This window comes from Neofelis nebulosa, chromosome 4 (genome assembly GCF_028018385.1).
Source record: "Neofelis nebulosa isolate mNeoNeb1 chromosome 4, mNeoNeb1.pri, whole genome shotgun sequence".
NCBI lineage: Eukaryota > Metazoa > Chordata > Mammalia > Carnivora > Felidae > Neofelis > Neofelis nebulosa.
The window spans coordinates 155,824,578-155,848,729 of NC_080785.1; the positions used below are offsets into that span (position 1 = coordinate 155,824,578).

General features: G+C 55.1%; 1 protein-coding gene across 5 annotated transcripts; it reads left to right on the forward strand.

Annotated features, from left to right (window-relative positions):
* The first annotated feature begins 86 nt into the window (after nucleotides 1-86).
* Nucleotides 87-23,756, forward strand: MEF2B (myocyte enhancer factor 2B). Of its 5 annotated transcripts, none has more exons than XM_058727332.1 (10): nucleotides 87-554; nucleotides 820-1,374; nucleotides 18,546-18,628; nucleotides 19,604-19,807; nucleotides 20,771-20,905; nucleotides 21,615-21,762; nucleotides 21,932-22,065; nucleotides 22,160-22,253; nucleotides 22,429-22,540; nucleotides 22,847-23,754. In XM_058727332.1, exons 3-10 carry the CDS (start codon nucleotides 18,575-18,577, stop codon nucleotides 23,070-23,072), a joined length of 1,107 nt encoding a protein of 368 aa, XP_058583315.1. In that variant the 5' UTR covers nucleotides 87-554; nucleotides 820-1,374; nucleotides 18,546-18,574; the 3' UTR covers nucleotides 23,073-23,754. The 5 variants fall into 5 exon arrangements, with proteins under 5 accessions (XP_058583315.1, XP_058583316.1, XP_058583313.1 ...); XM_058727331.1 differs by lacking the exons at nucleotides 87-554; nucleotides 820-1,374 and adding exons at nucleotides 5,532-5,580; nucleotides 13,844-13,910 and having other exon boundaries at nucleotides 20,771-20,848; nucleotides 22,847-23,756; XM_058727328.1 differs by lacking the exons at nucleotides 87-554; nucleotides 820-1,374 and adding exons at nucleotides 5,534-5,580; nucleotides 13,844-13,910.
* The last annotated feature ends 396 nt before the right edge of the window (nucleotides 23,757-24,152 follow it).

Below are 24,152 nucleotides of genomic sequence, written 5' to 3' on the forward strand. Positions count from 1 at the left end.
CGGAACAACCACCCACTGTGTGCCTGGAACTACACTGGGGGCTTTTCAAGGCTTATCTTTTCATCTTTCATCCTCAGCCTGGTAAAGAGAGCCTTCGAGAGGTGGCATGACCTGTACAAGGTCACACAGCAGACTCCAGAGACTTAGTCCTACTGTGCTTCCTGCTGTATAACATGGGGCCTAGAGCTGGGCCTCTCTGGTCTGGTCTTTCTTCCTTTGCTTGCTTGCTTTCTTTCTTTCTTTCTTTCTTTCTTTCTTTCTTTCTTTCTTTCTTTCTTCTTTCTTTCTTTCTCTTCTGTTTTTTTTAATGTTTATTTGTTTTTGAGAGACAGAGCACGAGTGGGGGAGGGGCAGAGAGAGAGAGAATCTGAAGCAGGCTCCAGGCTCTGAGCTGTCAGCACAGAGCCTGACACAGGGCTCGAACCCACAAACCATGAGATAAAGACCTGAGCCAAAGTCAGATGCTTAACCAACTGAGCCACCCAGGCACCCCTGGTCCTCCTTTTCTCCATCTGGACAAAGAAGCCTGGATTGGACCTTCTCTACAGGCTGAGGTGGACATTTGTTTTTTTCAACGTTATTTATTTATTTATTTATTTATTTATTTATTTATTTATTTATTTATTTTTGGGACAGAGAGAGACAGAGCATGAACGGGGGAGGGGCAGAGAGAGAGGGAGACACAGAATCGGAAACAGGCTCCAGGCTCCGAGCCATCAGCCCAGAGCCTGACGCGGGGCTCGAACTCACGGACCGCGAGATCGTGACCTGGCTGAAGTCGGACGCTTAACCGACTGCGCCACCCAGGCGCCCCATGAGGTGGACATTTGTGTATCTGCCTGCACGGTCTGCATTCTGTCTTGAGCAGAAATGCCCACCCCAGGCTCAGGCCATATGGAAAAGCCATCTTTAATTCCAGGTGTGGATGTGGGACACTGGCCTGGCCAATCAGAGCCACCACCTCCCAAGTCACAGTGATTGGGTAGAAATGAGCGTGTGACCTTGTGAGAGGTCTCACTCAAGAATTTTGCTGGGGAGCCTGGGAAAGTCACTGTCTTCCCACTAGGGTTGTTGAACTAGGCAGGTGGAAGGGGAGACCCAAGAACACTGCATGGAGTCCTGGATCCAACTGTACCTGACACCAGTAAACCTTGATTATTCAGTTTCATTGGTCTCTAACTTAACTATTTGCCAAAATTGCTTTGAGTCCATTTCTGCTGACTGCAGAAAAGCCCACACTGACTACTGTGAATTTCAAGCCTGGAAGATCATGGTCCGCAGTTTGTACACCTCCAAGGCCCGCTGGCTGCCAGTGCGGTATCCAGCACCAGATATCAGGAAGATCAGAATGGAGTTGTTTGAAGTATAGTCCGGGTGAGTCCCAGGCCGACTGCTCTGAGAGGATCTCCCCACACTTCCCTAGGTGTTGTGAGTGGTTGGAAGAGAGAGGCGGCAAGGGTCAGGGGTACCCTACGGGAGAGAGAGAGGGTCCTGGTGGGGTGTCAGTGTTGTGGAGGGGCCTGAGGGCCTAGGAAGGGGTTCATGGACACAGGAGATATGGAAGAAGGACCACCTCCCACTGCCAGGAAATAGGAGTCCATTCTCTTTCCCCTTTCTAGGGTGTATTAGGGGCCTCTGTGCCCCATCCTGGCTCCCCACGTGCCCCAGCTCAGGTTGTGGGAAGGGAGAATCCTCTGGTCCACCTGATTAGAGGCCCTGACTGGTGTGTAGCCCCCCACCAAGTCACTGTCACCGTTTGCCCACTCAGAAGGCACTCGTCCTTCTGTCCTTCTACCTGTCCATCAAACAGTCATTCATCCAGCAGTCATTGACTGCCCTCTGTTGGCCAGGCCCTGCCCAGGGAATGCCCTGGTGAGCAAGACAGGCCAGCCCTGTCAGACCTAGGGGTCAGACCGGCAGGAGAAACAGGCAGCTAAGTGAGGGAACTGCATATTTTCCAGGGGCTGCCTTGGACTGTTCCTGTGCTGTGAGCTAGTAGGGTGCAGTCTTGGGGTGCCCCCAGACCCTCCCAGGGCTCCCCATCACCCACAGTCCCTGGGTGCGATCTCAACTAGTGACTAACAGCCTTCTCCATTCAAAGATCAGGTCTTTAGACTGAAGACCCCTCACGACTCCCAAGTCAGAGGGCTCCGAACTTGGCTGGTCTATTTGCATTTCATTTACATGTCCATCCCTGCACTTCCCACCTAGAGAACGCCCACACCCCCTGGGCCACCAGGGGGCGCAAGAGGCAAACCCTTGGTCAGGCCTCGGAAGTGGTCATTGTCCCCTTTCCTGGCCGGTCCTGGTAGGTGCATTGTGATCCTCCATCCTTTTTCACCCCATACGCCCTCGCTCCCATTTTTCAGAGAGTGAACTAAGATTCCATGAGGCAGGATTACCCAGCAGGACCTTGCACCTGCCCCCATGTGCTCCTGGGCTGTTCTGGCAGCCTCCCTTCCTTGCCAGGGTGGAGGTGTGGGCACTCCCAGACCTGACTCAGTAGGATCTGCTCCCAGGAGAGCCCCAGAGACAGGAGGTGGGGGAAGCTTGGAGAGAGGCAATGAGCTCCCTTGTGCCATGGGGCATTCAAGCTGGAGCCTAGCACCCATGAGGGTGGGGATGACCTGGAAGGGATCTTGTGGACCACCCCAGCCTCTTTCAAATCTGTGGATGGGGTAAAAGGAGGCCCAAGAGGGCAGTGACTTGCCCCCAGTTGGTCCACAGTGGTCAAAATGGGAATCAGACTTCACTTTTGGCTTTTTGTCCTTAGCCCAAATCTAAGTTCTGGCTTTTATTTCAGGCCTGCTGTACACTCCCAGAGGGGTACTACCGCTGGGAAACCCCTTCCTAGCCCTGCCACATCCCCCAGAAAGGTCTCTGAATGCCTCCAGCTTGGTCCCCATGCCCCGCCATCACTCAGACCCTCTCCGGGGCTCTCCAGTTCTTCAAGAAACCCTCAGAGATACCCCTTTGGTGCCACTACACATGAGGCAGAGGAGCCTCCAATATGGGGGAGACAGAGTCAGACACACACATCTCCAACCCCCTGGGTCAGCGCTGGGCTGGAAGGAGGGATGGGGGTAGAGAAGCCCCAAATGGGAGGAGGGGGCTTTGAAGGTGGGCCTTGAAATGATTCTAGCCTCCAGGAGGAGGGGCTGCTGTTTGCCCCACTTTCACATGAGCAAACAGGCTCACAGTGATGCAGTGACCAGCTTGAGGTCATGCAGTGAGTGGGAACCAGAGCTGGGATGGGGACCCAGGCTCTCCAACCCTGAGGCCCTGCCTGCTGGACCACACTGCACTTGCCATGAAGTCTCCGTCAAAGCCTTCCCCTTCTGATACTGTGGGAAAGGATCTGGAGGACGGGGACTTGGGAGAAGCAGCTTTTCCACCTCCTTACCTTCGCACTCCTGCCTCCACCCACCCCCAACTACCCCATCCTCTAGGCCCCCTTCCCAGATCCCCTTCTGTGGCCCTTTCCACTCTCTTCTCCCCTGCCCCCCCAACCCTCCCTTCTACTCTCCAGCCTCTTATTCTAGCAACTAAGGGTGTCCCCTCAACTGAAAAGACCGAGGTGGAGACTTTGACTGCCCTGATGGGGGATGAAGGTTCACGTGGGGTGACATAGCCATTGAAGGGGGAGGGTATAGGACAGGAATTGGGGTAGAGACAAAAAGGAAGGGCTGTTATAGGAAACAGAGTGCAAATGATAGAATATGGAACTGGCCAGAATGGGAGTGTATGAGTGGAGTATGAGTGGGGGCGGGGACAGAGTGGCAAGAACATGGGAGGGAGCCCTAAGTGGTGGGAAGGGGCAGGGAGGAGGATGCATGGGGGGGGCAGGCCCAGCCAGCTCAGATCAGGCAGACCCTTCCCTACACACCCTGGCTGCTCCCAGAGCTGCTCCAGCTGCTGCCCTCACGTAACCAGAGCCTGCCTGTTGCATCAGAGACGGGCGGGCAGCCACGGGTAAACAGAGCAGCCCTCGGGGGGCCCGGGGCTCCCCAGCCACCTCCACGCTCCCCAAGCCTCATTCTGTGCCTTGGAGCCAAGGCAGACACCCCCATCCTAGTCTGGCTTCTGGTGTGTCCTTGGGACACCAGAGGTTTGGTGTTGGGCACTGAGGGACAGCGCAGTGGGGTCAGAGGCAGGACCCCTGGACCTTCTTATTGACAGCGTGAACCCTAGCATATGTCCAAAGATGAAAGCTTTGCCCAGACTAGGGATCCAAACTGCCCATGTCACAGATGGGTAGATTGAGGTTTGAGGAGAGGCCTCCCAGAACCCCAGTTCCCTGCCTCAGTGTCCCCCACACATTGATATCCCTACATGTTCCCCACAGAATCCAAGAGTCTAGCCATCCCCTGTTGTCTTCCAAGAAGGTGGAAAACAGACAGCCATTGCAACCCACTTGATCTCCCGTTTTATCTGCCCCAAACTGACCCCCTCCTCTCTTTCTCCGAGCCTCCCTTCAAGTGCCCAGCCCAATCTACTCTGCCCACTTCTCTGGCTTCATCTGCCTCGTCTCCTCCACCAAAAAATGCTCCGCACTCTGCCTCCGCACCTTTGCGAGTGCTGTTGCCTCTTGGAAAACGCTTCTCCCAGTGGCAAACTCCTGTTCATGCCGCAAAGCCCAGTAAAATGCCCCCTCTTCTGGGAAGCCCTCCCCAACCCTTCTAGCCCAGTCCTGACTCCCCAGAGCCAGGGCAGTGTGTGGCAGCTCTGTCTTCGCCAGGCTAGGAGTTCCTCCTGGCTTACACAATCCAAAAATCATCTTCATTCTGTAATTCTTTTCACATTGATTCTGATTTCCCCTCTGGGCCTAGACGTGTGCTGGGTGGTGCTGGGACCCCATGGAGGGAGTGGATGCAGAGGTCTCGGCTGGAGTCTAGTTCTGGAAGCCAGTCCCCCTACACACAGCTGACCTTTAAACTGGAGGAGGGCGCCTAGAAGCCGAGGGGTCTGTTGCCTTCCTGTCAAGACACGTGAGGCACACATCTACTTCAGGAGGCACAGATGAGCGAGCCCGCACAGGCGATCCCAGAGCCAGCTTTCTGCAATCCCTCCATTTGGGCGAGAGCAAGGATCAATGTTAGCTTCGAGAAGGGCTCCGTCTCTGGGGCCTTCAGGGTCTTGGGTCAGAGTTGTATTTCACTCAGTTTAGAATAAGTCTAGAGTTGGGGCTAGCCGTGGTCCAAATTAGAGACAAGGTCCGAATTAGCGCCAGGGTCACAGTAGTAAGGTCACAGGCGCCTAGTGAGGGTGGGGGAAGTCTGGCGGGTCTGATCCAGCCCCCTCTCCGGTCTCCTTTCTTCATTACACTCCCTCCCCATTTCCGCGTCTTCCGGGGTCTGAATCCGAGTGCCCAGAACTCCCGGGGCGGGGACGCGCCCAAGTGCCCGCCCCTCACGGCTCATGAACGCGCCCTATATACAAATGATCCCCACCCCACCCAATCAGCTCCCGAGGGGGCGGGGCCGCCCGTCCCGAAGGCACCTGTGGCCGCCCTGCGCTCCGAGCTCTGTGCTGCTGCTGCCTGGCTGGTACTTGAGCGTCCAGAGGGCCCAGGCCCAGCAGGTGCGTGTCGCGTCGGGCCAAGGTTTGTGTGGTGTCTTTAGAACGGCATCTGTGGTTTGGGTTGGGTTTGGAGGTCCATGTGTGCTGCTGTGTGCTGGAGACTTGTGTGTCTAAGAGATGTGCGTCCTAGGATGTGAGTCTGAGAGGTTGTGTGTCCTGAGAGGCTATGTGTCCAAAGGGTGTGAGTCGGAGGGGTGTGTTCGAGGGGGAGGGTGTGTCCAAAGGATTGTGAGTCCAAGGGCTATGTTTCTGAGAGGTTGTATGCCCAAGGGGCCTGTGTCTGAGGGTTTTGATGTCATTTGGGGAACTGGGGGGCCATGAGCCCCTGTATGTGTCTGTGAGCTGTATGTCTGGTCTGTGAGCTGGAGTGTCCTCCTCTCCTGGGATGCACTCCTTTGCATGCCCTCCAAGCCCCTGTACACAGCCCGGTGCCTTCCTGCTATGGCTGTGCCCTTTTGTGTCACTGCCCCAGAACTGTGGCATAACCATCCATGTGTGCCTGTGACTGCCATGACCCTTGCCTGCCCCGTGGGATTTGAGCTTCACGAGGAGAATGCGGGGCCTCAGCTGGGCCCATGGGGTGCCTGTATGGCTGGGGGCAGGATAGGGGGTGTGGAGCCCTGGGTGGGGGATCACAGCTGCCTGGGTCACCCTCTTTCCTGTGCCTCAGTTGTCCCATATGGGAAATGGGTACAGGAACGATAGTCACAGCCCTGCGAGACTGTCAGCACATGACAAGCTGACATGAAAGTGTTACTTTTGCAGTTATGCTCCTCCCACCCCCCTCCACCTCTCTCAGGGTCCAGGGCTGCAGACAGGGCCGACCGATCCACCTGGCTATCTCCAGTCCCTTTGTTGCTGACTTGAGAAGTCAGAAATAGCTGAGGCCTCATGCTTGTCCTGGCCTAGAATCCCCACTCGGGAAGGTCAGGACCTCTGGACATTTGGCATCCAGTGATAAGAATTTTCAGACTATTGGGGTAAAAGAAAGTGGGTTCAAAACAGTATTTAGAGTTGGAAAGACAAGTGTGTGGGGTTTGATTACAAAGGTCAAAGGGACTTTGGGAGAAGTCAGCCTTGCTCCATCCTGTCCCCCTGTCTGCCTAACACTGCCTGTCTGAGTCAAGGAGTGAATCTTGGATTCCAGGGAATGGAATTTCAGAACATTTAGGGCCCAGGGCCTCACCTTCAAGAGTCGGAAGCTGCTTATTTGGTCTGAAGCCCCCACTTTGCAGGGAGGGAAGACTGAGGCCAGATGGAGACATTCAGGCCCCTCAGAAAAAAGATAGGCTCAATGCTATTCCTGGGCCACTGCCAAAGAATAAAATCCAGGAGCGAGGGGCCCAGCCTTCTCTCACTCCTCTCTTTGTGACTTCAGACAGATCACTGCCCCTCTCTGAGCTCTGTGGCTGCCTATCTCCAACTAATGATTTATTTCATGAAATCATTACCCAACCGGGCAGACATATGGAAGATGCAAATTAAGAAGGGAAAGGGACCCCCAACTCAGATGCAAGGAGTGTAGAAATGTTAGGGGTCTGGCCTTCCAGAAGATTTGAGGCACATATGCACAGATGTCATTTTTCAGAGAGGATTTATCATACACTGAGATCCCATTTGGGGTCAGAGAGCTCACCCCAACCCTGGCCCTTGAATCCCTGTGAGGTACACACAGAGGTTGGGTCCCATTTCTCAACCCCCAAAAGGGTCTTCCTGGGCCCGTGCCCTGGGAGCTTGTGAGGATTCCCGGTCATCTTCAGGCTGAGGAATGAGTGTCTAGGATCCCAACAGTGCTCCAGGCTCACTTCCCAGACCGTGCAGGGGTGGCGAGTTTGGGCTACAGCCAGATAGCCCCAGGGCTCAAGCCCAGGCTGGAGTGAGAATCTGGGGGTCTCTCTGTGTGGCCCGGGAAAGACGGGCTCCTCCTCTGTGAAACGGGTATAGCAATCTCCGCTTCACTGAGCTGTCTGTGGGTCAGGCAGGTCCTGTGTGTAAATGAGGTGGCATGTGGGCCTGGGCAGACAGTAGGTGCTCAATAATAGGAGGTGACATCTGAACTGTAACAAGTGGAGGTACCTGTGAGCCCCATCAAGGCTCCCCACCATCACCCCACCCTCTACCAGGGCCAAGGAGGCCTCAGGCCTGTCAGCTTTCCTGGCCTGATCTCCTCCAGGTCCAGGTTTGCCTGGGGTCAAGGCAGGGCCCTCAGAAGGGAGCAACTGAGGAGGGTTGGCACAAGGAGTCACTGCCATGGGCACAGGCCTGCTTCTGTCCACTTTCCACACCCACAGCACCCACTGTCTCCAACCAATTGCTGTCCTGGTCTCCTGCCCTGACAGGACTTCTCCCCACAGCAGCCATGGGGTCTTCTGAAAATCCTGAATCAGACCACAGCCCTCGCCTGCTCATGCACCCTCCATGACTCCCCATTGCTCTGCAGTCCACCCTCTCATCCCCACCCTTGAGGCCCCATGTAGTGCCCCTCATTCACTGTGCTTTAGTCACACTGACTTCCCCTGCACCTGGAACCTGACCAGCATGCTCCCACCTCAGGTCCTTTGCACCTGCCATTTCTTCCACCAGGCAGTCCCTCCCCCACATCCTGACATGGCTGATGTCCTCTCGTCCTTGAGGACCCCCATTTCAGAAAGGCCCAACGCAGTTCCCTCCCCTGCCACCTACCCCTACTCCTTCCCCCTGTTGAATTTCTTCCTTGAAGGCCTCTGTCTCTGAAAGGATTATGTGTCTGTTGTCACCTCTCCCACAGGACTGGGCGATGGAGGAAGTCAGGCTGGGTCTGTTCACTCCCTACCCCTGTGTCCCGTGCACCTGGTGGGCTCTCAGACATTTCTGGGGGAAGAGAGTGGAGACCAGGGATGCCCCAAGACCCCATCTTTGGGTCCTTGATGACTATATCTCAGGTCTGTCAGTCTGTAGGCTGAGTCCCTTCCGCTCAGAGCTGACAGATGTGTTAATTTCCCAAGCAGGGAGGCCTTGGCCACAGGGGATGAACTGCTGGGGTTCCCACGGGGAGCTCTTTCTCTGGAACAAAGAGAGAAATCTTGGGCTCTCCCTGCAGTTGCTCCTATGGCTTGGGAACATCACAGGGTGCTTTGGGTGACCCTGGACTCCAAGCTGGGACAGGAAGTTGGGTTCTGAATGTAGAGTCTCTCTCGGCTCCAGGGGTTTAGGGACCCAACCCCCTTGGGGAGGTAAGAGGGAGTGGTGGGCTTCCATTTGCAGTGACGGTGACAGAGAAACTGGCCTTCTTGGCAGATGAAGGACGTGATTTCCTTCCCAAATGGACAGTCGTACCTTGGCCTGAGAGGCACTTGAGCACCTCCAGTGGGGGGTTGTGCTGTTGGCCATTAGAGCAAGGGTCTCAAACTGGGAGGGGGTGGGGCTCAAATTTGTCTTGTGGGCCACAAGGTGTTTGAAAGAAAACTGAACGGGTTTCTTCCATTTGTTAAGCAGTTGGCTCGTCCATTCAAGGAAGGGTGACTGGGGGGCCTACTGTGTGCAGGGCCCTGGGAAGGCTCCACCCTGCCCTCGCTGAGTGAACGTGCTAGGGTAACATGATCGTCACAGAAAGTAACAACGAAGCACAAAAAGTATCTGGTGGGGCTAAGTGCCTCCGGGAGAGATGAATCTCTCCTGGGAAAATTGGCTCCTCCAGAAAAAGGGATTTTTGCCTGGTTTCAAAGGATATGAGGTATCTCCTCAAACCTGACAAGGGCTTTCCGGGGGGGAAGGCCCAGCCTGGGCAAAGGCCTAGTGATGGGAATGTAGCAGGTCTGTTTGGGGCTGGTGTGTCAGGTGCCCGAAAAGGGACAGAAGGTGTACTGGGTATTTGCTGGTAGATGAGGCCTTTCTAAAGAGGAAGGACAGGTAGTGGGCACCTGGGGAGCTCCCAGGGACTCGTAGTACAAATGGGGAAACTAAGGCTCAGAACATGTCAGGCAACGAGTATGCGTGGAGCCTGGCCAGGCCTCCACCCACAACCCTCTCAGCACATGGCCACAGTGGGCCCCTTAAGGAGAAGACTGGGGGAGGCGAGGTCTGAGGGACGCCGCTGGGCCTCAGTTCCCCTATGGGTGCCAAAGGGACCTATGGCCAAAGGACCATAAGGGGCCTTCTCCAACTGGAACATTCTCAGTTTCTGGGATTCAGAGCCACCTGTGGGTGACATACCACACCCCTAGACCCCCCACAGTTCCCAGGAACACCACGAAGATCCATACAGTCACCTGCCTCCTGCACCAACATAGCTTGTGACTCCCATGAAGCGTCCATATACGTGCCCCCCACAGACGCTCACTTCCCACAGACTCCCCAACCCCCATCTCTCCCCTGGAGCTGCTGACCACTCTTCCTCAAGAAGCCAGAAGGTTGGGCAATACCACCGCGGGCATGGGGGCCCTACGTGTGTCTGGCATCTATGGGAAATGGACGACAAGCATGCCTGTACTGGGGGGGGGCATGGTATGTTTGGGGGTGTCTGTGCATATTTGGGAGTCTGTGTGCACTTGGAGAACTGGAATGTGTTGTGGTCTCAGTGTGTGTGTCTGGAGAGGTCTGTGTGTATTTGGGGGTCTGCATATACACGGTTATCTGGGTGTCTTTTGGGAATATGTGTGTTTGGATAGCTGTATGGGTTTGCGGGGGGGGTCTGCATTTATTATGGACTGCGTGCGTTTCGGGGGACTTTTGCATGGAGTGATCCACATGTGTTTGAAGGTGATATGTGTGTCCAGGAGATGTGTATATGTTTTATTTTTAATGTTTACTTTTTGAGAGAGTGTGAGCGGGGGAGGAGCAGAGAGAGAGGGGGACAGAGGATCCAAAGCTGGCTCTGCGCTGACAGCCGTGAGCCCAATGCCTGGTCCGAACTCACGAATGGTGAGATCATGACCTGAGCTGGTTGAACGCTCAACCGACTGAGCCACCCAGGCGCCCCCAGATCTGTATATGTTTTAAGCATCTGTGGATTTTGAGGGGCTCTGCATGTGTTTGGGGGGTCTCCTTATGTATGGAATCTCCCTACGCTCATCTGTCCATTTGAGGAATGGGCTTTATCCCTGCGTCCCTGTTCCTCAGTCCTCCTGCCTGGATCTGCCTAGGACCCTTGCTCTGATCTGGGCACCTCCCAGGGCTGAGTAGAGACGACCGAAGGTCAGGGCCCAGTGACCAGAAAAGCTCCCTGGGCAGGGTAGGAGGGAAGCGCATGTATAGACCCCCTACTGTGAAGCCTTGTCCCCGAGCTCACTGGCTCTGACTCTCCCCATTTTCTGGTGGAGGAAACTGAGGCCCACAGAAGCTTGGCCACACCAGGGTCACTGCCAGAACCCACCTACCCTCAGGGACCACTGTGGGCTGAGCCAGCCTCTAGGTCACCCACAGAGGCCCCCCACTTGGGACACCATCTCCCTACGCCCCCAGGGTAGGAGGCAGACCCAGGGCCCCTGCTGGGGAGGGGAGGGTCGCTGGCAGCTGGGGTCAGAACTGCTTGAGCCCTCAAGAGATGGGGGGGGGGGGTGTCCCGGATTTCCAAGGGGCTCTTCCTGTTGCCTGTAATGAGGTACTTGGGGAGCAGGTGATGAAACCACCGCCTGGGTTGCGTGAGGCGGGGCCGCAGGCCTGATTCGCTGCAGCCACCCAGGAGCAGCGCCCCCTCCCCGCTTCGCCGCGTCCCCGCGGGCCCTCACCTCCCCCCGCCACCCACCTGCCTCTCACTTCTCCTTTCCTCCCCTCCTTTCCCGGTGCGGGTGCCCCACCAAGCTGTGGCCTCTGGGCTCAGGGGTCTGGCAGTGTGGCTCGCCACTCGTCCCCTCGTTAAAGCCCCACTGGGAACCAAGAAGGGGAACTTGATGGACCCCTGATCTGTTCTCTCAAACCCTTGCTTCAAGGCCTTTGAGGTCAGAATTCTGTGACCCATTTTATGGGGGGAGGAAATGGGGGCTCGATGTCACCCAGCGTGTCACCGTGTGAGTGTTGCTGTGGTCTTGCAAGATGGCATGCTGACTCAGCGCCCCCAGTTCCAAGGCCCGGCCCTTTTTCCTTCTGGCTTCTGGAAGGCCAGAAGATAAGGTCAGCAGAGCCATCCACCACCCGCTTCTCCCCAACTGGTGGGAGAAGGATTCTCACCCCCATTTACAGGTGAGAAAACTGAGCCCCCCGTTGGGGAGACTGCCACGGGTGAACCATCCGTGGGAGGGTGGCATTCTTCCTCAGCCCCATATCTCTATCACCAAAGTGCTAAATAATCTTGCCAGGCCTGGGAGGTGACAGTCTATGGCCCAAAGGACCCCAGAGGTGTTTGTTGATTGACTTAGTGACCATCAGGCAATCATGACATCTTCCTTTGTCCTTTCCATTCCTCCCCTGCACAGTGCTCAGGCCTGGGACCCTGGGCTCCTCCCCCTCTCCCCACAAGCGTGCCACCAGTGCATCCTGGCCCTTTGATTGCCAAGCAATTCTTCCACTTCTGCTCCCGTCCTAGTTCAGGCCTCATGTCTCCCACTGGACACCTGTCCAGGCCTTTCCTTGTCCTCCTTATTAGACGCTACTCCCCACAGCAGTCATGAGCAGGAGAAGCTTTAGAAAAAAAAATCTTTTGGTTGAGATAAATCATAGAGAGAAAGATGCACAAATCATTGGAGTAGGGTTAATACATTGGCACAAACTAAACACGTCTGTGTACCCGGACTCTGGACCGGGGAGGAACCCCTGAAACTCCCACTGCTCTGTCATGGCACCCTGCCTGGGATGGCCACTGTGTGACGTTCATCACTGTGAGCTTTGCCTACTCTAGAACTGCACGTAAATGGAATTATACAGTGTGTCCCCTCTGTCCATTCCAGCATTGTTGAATCAACGTGTGGTCTGAGAGATTCACCTGTGTGGTTGCGTGGATCTGGAGTGCATCCTTTTACCGTCCATCATAGAATCTACCAGAAAGTGCTAACTGATTCTCCCATTGAGGGCATTTGGTGGGTTCCAGCTTGGGGCCATGATGAACGAAGCTACTGAAAACACTCTTGTCGGTGTTGTCCTTTGGTAAAATATGCATCCATTTCTCTTGGGTGAATACTGAGGAGAGAGATTGCTGGGTCATAGGGAAGATGTATATTCAGCTTCAGCAGATGCCAGATAGCTTTCCAGAGTGGCTCTACCTCTGTCCCTTCCCACCAGCAATGTAAGAGAATGCACGGGGATTTTTAAAACTGTAAAATTACATCCTATGCCCCCAAACTCTCCATGGCTCTTCATTGACCTCGGAGTAAAGCCCACAGTCTTCACTGTGGCCTTATGTGATCCGACCCCTGCAGTCTTCCCCACCACCACCTCTCTCCCTCTCCCCACCGCCATGCTGTCCAGCCATACAGTCTTCTATGATTTCTTTAAAATGCCAAACTCATGATCGCTGCAGACTTTTGCCCTCGGAGTTCCCCCTGCCAGGAACACCCTTCCCCCTCGATCTTCCCGCTACTGGCTCTTCCCTTGCTTGGCTGTCTCTTTCTCATGCTTCAGGTCTTGGCTCCAATCTCACCTCTTCGGAGAGGTCTTTTCTGAAATCCCTGGCTCACCCCTCTCATGGTCAATACTTCTCTTGATTTGGACTTAGTCGGGTTCTGACATGCGATAGTTTCATAAAAATGACTGGGGCGATTCCCATTGTTTGCAAAGGTCTGAGTTAGTTTAAATAACATTGCACTTGCCTCTTCCTTGAGGTTTGATAAAAGAACCTTTGAGACCATCTGGTCCTGTTGTCCTTTTTTTTTTTCCTGTTGTCCTTTTAATGGTAGGTCTCGTGTCACTTTTCTAATCTTCTATGGTCATTGGTCTACTTAAACTTTCTACTTCCTTTGGGGTCAGCTTATTACAATGGTTGGCACATGGTTGATACTTCATACCTGCTAAGCATGAGGATGTGAAGAAAAAGGGAGGGAGGTGCTGGACCCTCGGCTTCAAATGCCCACCCCCTGCCCATCTGCTCAGGCCCCCATCCAGCCTGTCCACCAAGGCCCAACTACATGCTTCCTCCTCTGAGATGCCTTCTTGGGTTTCTCCTGACCCTCCTTCGCTGCTCCATTCCCAGGTCAATGGGTCCATTTCTCGGCTTCTCTGCTGGGCAGCTGCTACAAGCTCTCTGCTTTCTGGCTGGATATTTTTTGGGGGGTGGGGGTGGGGAATGTGTGCACAGAAGAGGCCTCCCCCCTCGTGCCTGGCACATTCAGCATGTGCTGCCACCTCCCCCCAGCAGTTCCGATCACGCCAACATCTGGAGACCAGGCCACTGGGTCTGTCTGCGGCTCAGTGGGGATTTGCATGTGAGTACAAATATATATGCACACCCTGGGCCTTCCGCCTCCGCATTCCTTGGCTGGCCCTTCACACCTGGGCTTGAGACAGGTCAACGCTGAGTGACTGGATTTGCATGCCCATGTATTTCTGGGTAGGGAGTCAGCTGGGGGAGTCTGAGAGGAAGTTGTTGAGGGAAGCTGAGGGGGAGTTCAGAGTCTCTCTTGACCTGCTCCATTCACTACATCTGGTTATGAGGGGCTTCCAGTCTGAGGGAGACAGAGCCGGATATACGTACCCCTAGCTCCATGGGGTCAAAACTGGAGGGAAACTTCGGGAGCTGTAGGAATCCAGAGTGAGGGCAGGGAGGGCTTCGTGGAGGAATAAATGTTTTGAGCTGGGTTTTGAAGTGTGAATAGGAGTTGGCCAAGTGAAAAAAGGGCTTTCCAAGCAGAGTCATTTCATTGAAGGTAGATTAAGATGGGCAGGGGTTGATTGGGGCAGGGCCTCAAATGCCAGGCTGGGGACTAGCACTTTCCCCTGAGGGCAGAGGGGAGCCACGGAGAGTGTGTGAGCAGGAAGGGGTATGATCAGAGCTGTGTGTTGGGTAGATCCCTTAAGGGCCAGAATGGAGATGACTTTGGTTCTTGGGTGAGGATTGGGGGTTTCAGGATCACAAGACTCAGAAGAGTCAAAGCCCTGCATAAGCCCACCGGCATCTGTCAGGCCTGGCCCCAGAGATGTCAGAGGGTCTGGTGGCATGCAGAGGAACCAAAGACCCCTGGAGCACAGTGACTTAAAGCGTACAATGCCAGCCTAGGACAGAGGGGGCCTCACCCCCTGCCTCTGGCCAGATGGACACAGCCCTGGTCTACTCCTCAAGTCTCCTGCTGTCTCTAGCCCGGCTTCCAACGGTCCTGCTCTCCATGGCAGCTGTGGCTAAAGTTTTTAAATGATAAATCAAACCTCCATCCCTTTTTGCTCGGAACCCTCTCAGGACCCTCTGTCACTCTTAGACCAAAACCCACAGTCCTCCTCACAGCTCAGAGGACCCAGAGAGGCCCTGCATCTATGGCCTCTCCTCCTGGCCTCCTTGTTAGTGTGTCCTTCAGGGCCTTCGTACCTGCTCTTGCTTCTAAATGGAACTCACTTCCTGTCTCCGCTTTTGAGTCTCAGTGCAAAGAGACCCCCCTGCCCCGGCCAACCCCGGCCTTCTGGCTCTTGGGGCTCCCTCGTCATGTGAACTCTGCCCTGGCCAGGACGTCCTTGTCTAAACTGGGGACGGAGAGGAAAGCGTCCAGTTTGAAAAGGGTCAAGATTCGAATCTTCCAGGCCCGGAGACTCACGTCTAAGTCCCTTGTTCCCATGGGACCCCAGGCACGGGGGCATTTCCGGAGCCACCTTGGCACCAGGACCTCCGGACCAGTGCCCCCCTCCAGTCCCCAGGGACCTGTCAGGGCGGGGGCAACATGTCCCAGTCGTGGGAACGCACCCGATTCCGGCCGGGGATTAAAATTAGCCTGGGAAGTTAAATTTAGCAAGTCAAGTTGGAGCTAGGGGGCCGGGGCTGGGGCTCCCATGGGTCCTGGCTCTGCATAGTTGTGACTACTCAGAGACACAGACCAGAGAGAGTGGAGGGCACACCTAGGGTCACACAGCAGGCCGCATATGACAGTGTCTAACACTCCTGGGCCCTGGGACTCTGAGGGTCCTGCCCAAACTCCTGAGACTGGAGTCTGGGAAGCAGGTATGGCTGCTCCTGGAGATGGACCCACATTTTCCTCCACTTCCCAAGAGCTCATTCCCAGGCCTTGTATCAGGTGCTTTGCATTATTATACCCAGCCCAACCACAGAACAGCAAACTGAGGCCTAGGGAGAGGCCTCCCTTGCTGAAGACTGCCAAGTGGGTCAGAGGCTGTCTGGGACCTGAGCACAGGCCCACCTGACCCTGGGCACGCCACTCACCCAAAGCCTCAGTCACCCGTGACATGAGAGGGGCTGGGAGGTCATGTGGTCATAGAGTTGGTGGAGGGGGTCTTGGACGCCGTGGGGTGGCTGTAGAGTGGGGTGAGTGCCCCACTACGGGCAATGTGACTCCTCTGTTCCCAGCACCCCTGCTGAATGGGGAGCACTGGAGAAGGCCTACCCATTCTCACCCTTGAGCACTCCTCCAGGGAGATCCAAGGTCCTCATGAGAACGTTCCAAGGTTTCTCTCAAGCAGAACTCGGGCCCAAACCCTTGTCTGGGCTCCAAACTTGAGGTCTTTTCTGGTTGTCCAGACCTCCTCCCACCTGTTACATATAAATCAATGAATAAATAAATAATTTTTTTTTTTTTAAGAAAGAGAGAGAGTGAGAGAGACAGCAGCAGAGGGGCAGAGGGAGAAGGAGAAAGAGAGAATCTTAAGCAGATTCTATGCCCAGGACGTAGGGCTCAGTTTCACAACCATGAGATCATGACGTGGGCTGAAATAAAAAATTGGGCACTTAACCGACTAAGTCACCCAGGCACCCCAACCTGTTATTCTTTTAAGAATAAGAGAGGGGAAAGTTAGAAAATTCAGAAAATCAAAAAGGGAAGAAAAAAGACACCAAAGGCCACACATTGTATGATTCCATTTACATGAAAAGTCCAGAACAGGCAAATCCATACAGACAGAAAGTAGATTAGTGCTTGACAGGGGCTGGGGGAGGGACATGGGGAATGAGTGCTAATAGGCATGGGGCCTCCTTTTGGGGGATCAAAAATTTCTGGAACCACCTGGAGGTGGTGGTTGTGCAACACTGTGAATGCACTAAATGCCACTGAATTGCACACTTTAGAAGGTATTTTTCTTTCAATGTTTATTTTTGAGAGAGAGAGAGAGAGAGAGAGCATGAGCAAGGGAGGGGCAGAGAGAGGGGGACAGAGGATCCGAAGCAGGCTCTTCTCTGACAGCAGCGAGCCTGATGCAGGGGTCAAACTCACAAACCATGAGATCATGACCTGAGCTGAAGTTGGATGCTCAACCGAGTGAGCCACCCAGGTGCCCCTAGAAGGAACTTTTTAAAAAATTTATTTATTTATTTTGAGAGCGAGAGCGAGAGAGAGAGCACGCACAAGTGTGGGAGGGGCAGAGAAAGAGGGAAAGAGAGAGAGAGAGAGAGAGAGAGAGAGAGAGAGAGAGAGAGAATCCCAAGAAGGCTCCATGCTCAGTGCAGAGCCCAAAGGGGGCCTTGAACTCACGAATGGTGACATCATGACTTGAGCCGAGATCAAGAGTCAGATGCTTAACCAAGCCACCCAGGTGCCCCTGAATTGCACACTTTAAAATGGTTAATTTTAGGTTGTGTGATCGCATGTCAACTTTTTAAAAAAGGAGGGAAAATTCACCCATAAATTTCCACCCAGCAGTGACTCCTATCTAGTGTATTTCCTTCTAGTCTTTTTTCTACTCTCAATGCAATTTTTAAATATGTGTTTACTTGTAACCACAGCCCTCAATCTTGCTTGTTGGGGAGCTGTTATAGGATTGAATGAGTTAAAGGTGTCCAACGTGGGGACCAGGCTTTCTTCCAGTGGCTCAGGGTTAGTGATTCAGTGAACAATGTATCCTTAGAGCCGCCAGATATCAGCATCGGAGGTCCCTCCAACCTGGCCTATCAAGGGCTTTTAGGCTGTTGCCAGTATTCGTAATAGCGGTGCTTATGTGGCACCTGTGTGTCGGGCAGATCTGAATGCCTCACATGGGCTACTTTATTTTATCTCCTGACAACACTGGGCTGATCATGACACTGTTATCCCCACTGCACACACAGGGGGGCGTGGGGAGGTCAGGCTCCCTGGAGGTCCTACAATTACCAGCTTGTTGTGTTTTAGAGGTAGGGGCGGGGCATCTGTACCTCTTCTCTCTCTCTCTCTCTCTCTCTCTTTTTTTTTTTTTTTTTTTTTTTTTTTTTTTTTTTAAGAGGGATAACTTTCAGGGCGCCTGGGTGTCTCAGTTGGTTAAGTGTCCAACTCTTGATTTCGGCTCCGGTAGGATCTCACAATTTTGTGAGTTTGAGCCCCGTGTCAGGATCCGTGCTGATGGTGTGGAGCCTGCCTGGGATTCTCTGTCTCCCTGTCTCTCTGTCCCTCCCCTACTTGTGCTGACTCTGTCTCTCTCTAAATAAATAAACTTCAAAGTTGGTTTTTTTTTTAAGAGGGATAACTTTCTCTTTTTTAATTTTTAAAATATTTATTCTTTTTTGACAGAGAGAGAGCATGTGCGCAGGTGGGGGAGAGGCAGAGAGAGACAGGGGGACAGAGGATCCAAAGCGGGCTCCTTGCTGACAGCAGAGAGCCCGATGTGGGGCTCGAACTCATGAACTATGAGATCATGACTTGAGCCAAAGTCAGACGCTCAACCAACTGAGCCACCCAGGTGCCCCTGTGCCTCTATCTTTTGCCCTTGGTCAGCCTTCTCTTCGTGTGGAGTTGGTCCAAAGGTGTTCACTGAGCATGTACTCTATCCTGGGCTGGTTGAGGGGGGGCGGGGCTGTGGAGGTGACCCAGCCTGCCTTGATTTCCCCCAACGTCTTCCCCTCAGTGCTTGGCGGATGCAGGTGGAAGACAGAGGGGAGGCTGGCTGCCTGGTCTCACTCTCTCCTGTACCCACTCTGTCCTCTTTTCCTTACCCCCAAGGCCAAGTTCTCTCCACCAAGCCTGGGACAATGGGGAGGAAAAAAATCCAGATCTCACGCATTCTGGACCAAAGGAATCGGCAGGTGAGTTCAGTGGGTACAACAGTGGTCCGGGGAAAGGCATTCTTGGCAGTGGATACAGCCTGGGCAAAGGGGGGGCTACAGGGGATTGGGGAAACTTGATGTGGTGTCCGCAGTTTGAAATGTAGCATTTGCTCATTTTCATGATGGTTTATTCGTTTATTCTCCCTGATGACTGAAGCCCCAGTCATAGGAGAGATGGAGCTGGACACAAACACACCCAACTCACAGGGTTGGTCCAGAGGGAGGCACAGACCTGAGGAAGCTCAGAGAGAGAGTGTAGGCTCTGTCCTAGAGACCAAGGAAAACTTCCCAAAAGGAGAGGACATTTGGGCTGGGTCTTTGAAGCACCAGTAGGAGTTTGCCAGGCTGAGGGGCGCCTGGGTGGCTCAGTCGGGTGAGCTTCTGACTCTTGATTTCAGCTCAGGTCATGATCCCAGGGTCATGGGATCGAGCCCTGCACCGATCGAGCTCTGCACTGAGCCTGGAGACTGCTTATTAAGTTCTCTCTCTCTCCCACTGCCCCTGTCCCCAACTCGTGTGCTCTCTCTATAAATAAATAAATAAGTAAATAAAAATTTTATTTTTTTTTATTTTTTTAACGTTTATTTATTTTTGAGAGAGAGAGAGAGACAGAGCATGAATGGGGGAGGGTCAGAGAGAGGGAGACCCAGAATCCGAAACAGGCTCCAGGCTCTGAGACGTCAGCACAGAGCCCGACGCGGGGCTCGAACTCACGGACCGCGAGATCGTGACCTGAGCCGAAGTCGGCCGCTTCACCGACTGAGCCACCCAGGCGCCCCGTAAATAAAAATGTTAAAAACTAGGAGTTTGTCAGGTTGAGAAGTGTGAAAGAGGGAGCAGGTGCCAGGCACGGGATCATAAGGCCTGCTCAGGGAGTAGTGAGGCCCCTCTGTCTCCCCCATGCCACCCCAAATCCATGTCTTCTCCCACTCTGCCTGTGGGTCCTGGGTCCAGGTGACATTTACCAAGCGGAAGTTTGGGCTGATGAAGAAGGCCTATGAGCTGAGCGTGCTCTGCGACTGTGAAATCGCCCTCATCATCTTCAACAGCGCCAATCGCCTCTTCCAGTATGCCAGCACAGACATGGACCGCGTGCTCCTGAAGTACACGGAGTACAGTGAGCCCCACGAGAGCCGCACCAACACCGATATCCTCGAGGTACCCTTGGCGCCCTCCTCCCCAGCGCCCTGAGGTCCAGCTCACTGTGCTCACTTGGAGCCTGGGGACTCTTGGTTTGCACGAAAGATGAGTGTTGCAGATTGGCTTTACTGTTGGTAAAAGCAGGTGCAAGGTAATGTAGGGTCCCTCCCAGGGTCAGCTGCCTGAAGAGTAGAAATAAAAACATCAGTCACCGTGCATCGAGGGCTGCGCTGTGTCTCTTTCGCACATCATCTCATTTAATCCTGTCACCTGTTTGGGGTGTCCAGAAACAGAACTGAAAGGCCACATTGAGTGTCCCAGTGTCCCAGTGAGCAAGCCCACCTCACTGAAGTCCAGGAGTGTTTTTGTCTGAGCTGCTAGGTCCTCAGGAGGAAGAGGCAGAAGCAGCCTGTGCACTAGTGGATGGTCAAGATCACTGTCCCTTTGGATATGGGAATTTGTATGCAAGTTGGGAAGCTAAAGCCACAGAGCTGGAGAGACCAGCAGGCCTAGGATGGCGCCTGGGGACCCCTAATGTTTCAGGAGGGTGAGGAGAAGCTGTCAAAGGAGAGGCAGGGGTCCAGGAATGGGCAGGCCCAGGAGGAAGCAGCTCAGGAAAGCCTATAAAGTTGTCCTCGGGTGCTCAGTCTGCCAGCATTTATTAAACACCTACTGCACTCCAGGCCCTGACACTGCACGTGAGTGCAGAACAGAAGCACCAGGGTCATATTCAGGAGTGTTAGGACAGTGCCAGCAGGTCCTGGTGGATCTCAGCCCCCACCGTGTAACCTGGGCCTCTCTGGAATTGACTGGGTGATCATGCACTCGGGCTTTGGCCAATGGGATCTGGCTGGAACAGGCTGTGCCTGCACTCCTGTCCACCCACCAAGCTGGATGGGTAGGGCTCTCCCCTCTCCTCTAGAACCAGGATCCCTGGCTAGGCTGGAGGGAGAGTCACCCTATTGTCTCCTCTTTCCACAGACACTGAAGCGGAGAGGTGTGGGCCTCGATGGACCAGAGCTGGAGCCAGATGAGGGGCCTGAGGGGCCAGGAGAGAAGGTGCGGAGGTTGGCAGGTGATGGGGGTGACCCAGCCTTGCCCCGGCCCCGGCTCTATGTAAGTGACTCCCTGTGCCACTATGAAGGGGCCCTCCCTCACCTCCTAGGCCCAAGTGGTTAGGGCTGAGACTAAGACAGGGACCTAAGGCCAAGAAGCCTAGAGTCTGGAAGCAGATCTCTGCCTAGGTGGAAAGGGAAGGCTTCCTGGAGGAGTAGGCATTATAGCTGCAGCTTTGAAGGATGAATAAGAGTTCAATGGACAACCATTTCCTTCCTACTGTATTTATTTGATTCATCAAACACTCTGGGAAGCCTCCTCAGTGCCAAGTCTGTGCTGAGTAAGAAGCTTCAGCTCCAGGGGTGCCTGGGTGGCTCAGTCGGTTAAGTGGCTGACTTCAGCTCAGGCCATGATCTCACGGTTCGTGAGTTCGAGCCCCACAATGGGCTCTGTGCTGACAGCTCGGAGCCTGGACCCTGCTTTGGATTCTGTGTCTCCGTCTCTCTCTGCCCCTACCCTGCTCATGCTCTGTCTCTCTCAAAAATAAATAAACATTAATAAAATTAAAAAAAAAAAAAAAAAAGCTTCAGCTCTGGGCCTGTCAAGAAGTGACGGCCCCAGACACAGTCTCCTTCAGCCATACGGGGGTAGGCCAGAGGGAGGAGGAGCAAGGCTTCCAGAGGTGGAGGCTGGCCCCTGATTTTCTGTCTCGGACTTAATGCCCTCATCTCCACGTGCCTCCAACCAATCCCGTCCTCTCTGCCCTCAGCCAGCAGCCCCTACTATGCCCAGCCCGGACATGGTATATGGGGCCCTGCCCCCACCAGGCTGTGACCCCAGTGGTCTTGGGGAGGCCCTGCCGGCCCAGAGCCGCCCATCCCCTTTCCGGCCAGCAGCCCCCAAAGCTGGGCCCCCAGGTGAGCATGGGGCATAGGCCCTGGGGGAGAAGGAGGTGGGAGTCCCAGGGAGGCTTGTAGGGGGGGATCTTGGCTCTGGCACTGCTTGTCTGTGTGTATCACCTCTGGACCTCAGACTTCATTAGATGACAGGCCACGTGCCCTCTCTCTGGGGTTTCCTGCTCTTCAGGCCTGGCACACCCTCTCTTCTCACCAAGCCACCTTGCCAACAAGACGCCACCACCCCTGTACCTGGCAGCAGATGGGCGGAGGCCGGACCTGCCTGGTGGCCTGGCGGGGGCCCGAGGGGGACTGAGCACCTCAGTGAGTGAGGGGAAGGTATGGCAGGGCTGATGGGGGAAGACAGGATGGCCTGGGGTGTGGGCCTCAGTTTCCCCTTTTCCCTGTCTCCCCACAGAGAGGCCTCTATGGTAGCCTACAGAGTCCATGCTCTGCCACAGCTCCGGGACCCCCACTGGGGAGTTTCCCCTTTCTCCCCGCAGGCCCCCCAGGTATGCACCCTTTGCTTGCCCTGCCGTGGGAGACATCCTTACCCCCGCTGGGGGTGGGTGTCAACAACATTTCCCCACCCGCCAGAACTCTGAACTGGTGGGCGGGATAGGTCAGACTTGGCTGGGCAAGGGCTCCCTGAGGTCAGGGCCTCAGTTTATTCCTCCTACCCCCTAGAATATAGCCTGGGAGACCCCCCGCCGCCCCCTGGCCTGCTGCAGCCCCCCACCCTGGCTCCCTGGCAGCACTCGAGGGGTGATGGGCCCCCAGCCGCTCCTCCCCAGCCCAGGTAAGTACCCTAACTACCTCTCCTCTCTTCCCTCCCCAATTCGGGTCGCTGTGGGGGGGTCCCTCCGTCTTCTGAAGCCCCTGGCCAAAGCTGACCCCTGGTGGCCACTTCTGGTTCTACACTCAACCCCGCCCGACTGTTCTTGCTCAGGATGATGGATGGCTATTTTGGAAGCCCCAAGAGGGATCGCCACCCACTCCTTTCCCAAGGTCCTCCTGCCGAGCCTTTGCCCACGCCGTGCCACCTCCCTGGCTTTCCTCCCTTCCCCGCTGAGCTCATGGCTCTCCTCTCTCTCTCTCCCTGCAGTGGGGGTCGAAGCCTGGGTGAAGAGGGTCCCCCCACCCGCGGCGCCTCCCCGCCGACCCCCCCAGTCAGCATCAAGTCCGAGCGCCTCTCGCCAGCCCCCGGGGGCTCCGGCGACTTTCCCAAGACTTTCCCCTACCCCTTGCTCCTGTCCCGGCCCCTGGCAGAGCCCCTAAGGCCAGGCCCCCCCCTGCGCCGGCTGCCCACTGCGGACGGCTGGGCCCGGTAGTGGACCCAGGGGTGGCACCGGTCCTTCTTCCCACGCGGGGCTGGGCTAGGGCACGTGGGGTCCCTTCCCCGCATCCTTCTCCGCGTCCTTAGAGAAGACCCAGCAGTTACGACCCTCCAAAGTGAGGGCCTGGCGTTCGGATCCACGGTCGGAGGTGGGGGCGGGGGGGGGGCTCCTTTCTCCCTTTCCTGTGTGTGTATCCACCAATAAAACACTTCTGGTGTCCGTGGACGAAACTATCTGTCTGTCGCTGCTCAGAGCCACCACCACTCCCGGGTCCTCCCATCTTTTCCCAAGAGACTTCAGCCTTGCCTTGTCTCTGTTTGGGAGATGAGAACCCTACCCTGAGACAAGGATTCGAGGATGGGTATCCCGGAGGAAGGCCATTGAGGGGGAGGGGCGTGGGGGGGAAGAGCCCTGCAGGGGCGCCAGGGAGCAGGTGATTTCGAGAGCAGCACCGCCCCCTCCCCCTCCCCCTGAGGACCCCGGGGAACCGCTCAGAGCGCGCACCTAATGTGGTTCCACTCCAGGGGCGAGAGTCTGGGCTATTTACCCTCACCTCATTTGGATGTCGGGCCTTGTGCACAAGGGGAAGCCCCTAGGCTGGGTTACAGCAAGAAGCACTTGGGAATCCTGAATGTGCTACCTGCCGGCTGGCAGCGGTCGATACATTATTCATCTTTTAAATGTCCCTTGATCCCTTGACCCAGCAATTTCGACCCACTAGAGGAAGGAGGGAGCCGGGCGTTTACCAACCCACTTTTGGGGCCCACAATCTCCCCCCCCCATTTTGGCCAGTCTCCTGAGGGCAGACTTGGGTGTCCAGGGACCAGAGGGGGCTCCATTTGCTTCTCCAGTCCAGGCACAGCGAGGTGGTCTCAGTGGGATGTTTATAACATGCAGATTTGATCCCTGACCTTCCCGAGTTCCCGGACTGCCCCCACCCACTCTACTCTGTCTACCCCTGTCGCCCACTGTGTCCCCTGCCCTGAGCCCCCCTAGTAATACTCCAGTCCCAAGACTTGGTTGGGTGAAATGGAGGCAAGGCTGGAGAGGGTCCCTTCTAAGCCTCTGGATCTC

Excerpts from the sequence above, each read along its gene's own strand:
- MEF2B (XM_058727332.1), top strand. The coding sequence starts at position 18,575 with ATGGGGAGGAAAAAAATCCAGATCTCACGCATTCTGGACCAAAGGAAT. Across the intron at positions 18,629-19,603 it reads TGGACCAAAGGAATCGGCAG|GTGACATTTACCAAGCGGAA; the intron begins GTGAGTTCAGTG and ends TCCTGGGTCCAG. Across the intron at positions 21,763-21,931 it reads CCCCAAAGCTGGGCCCCCAG|GCCTGGCACACCCTCTCTTC; the intron begins GTGAGCATGGGG and ends CCTGCTCTTCAG.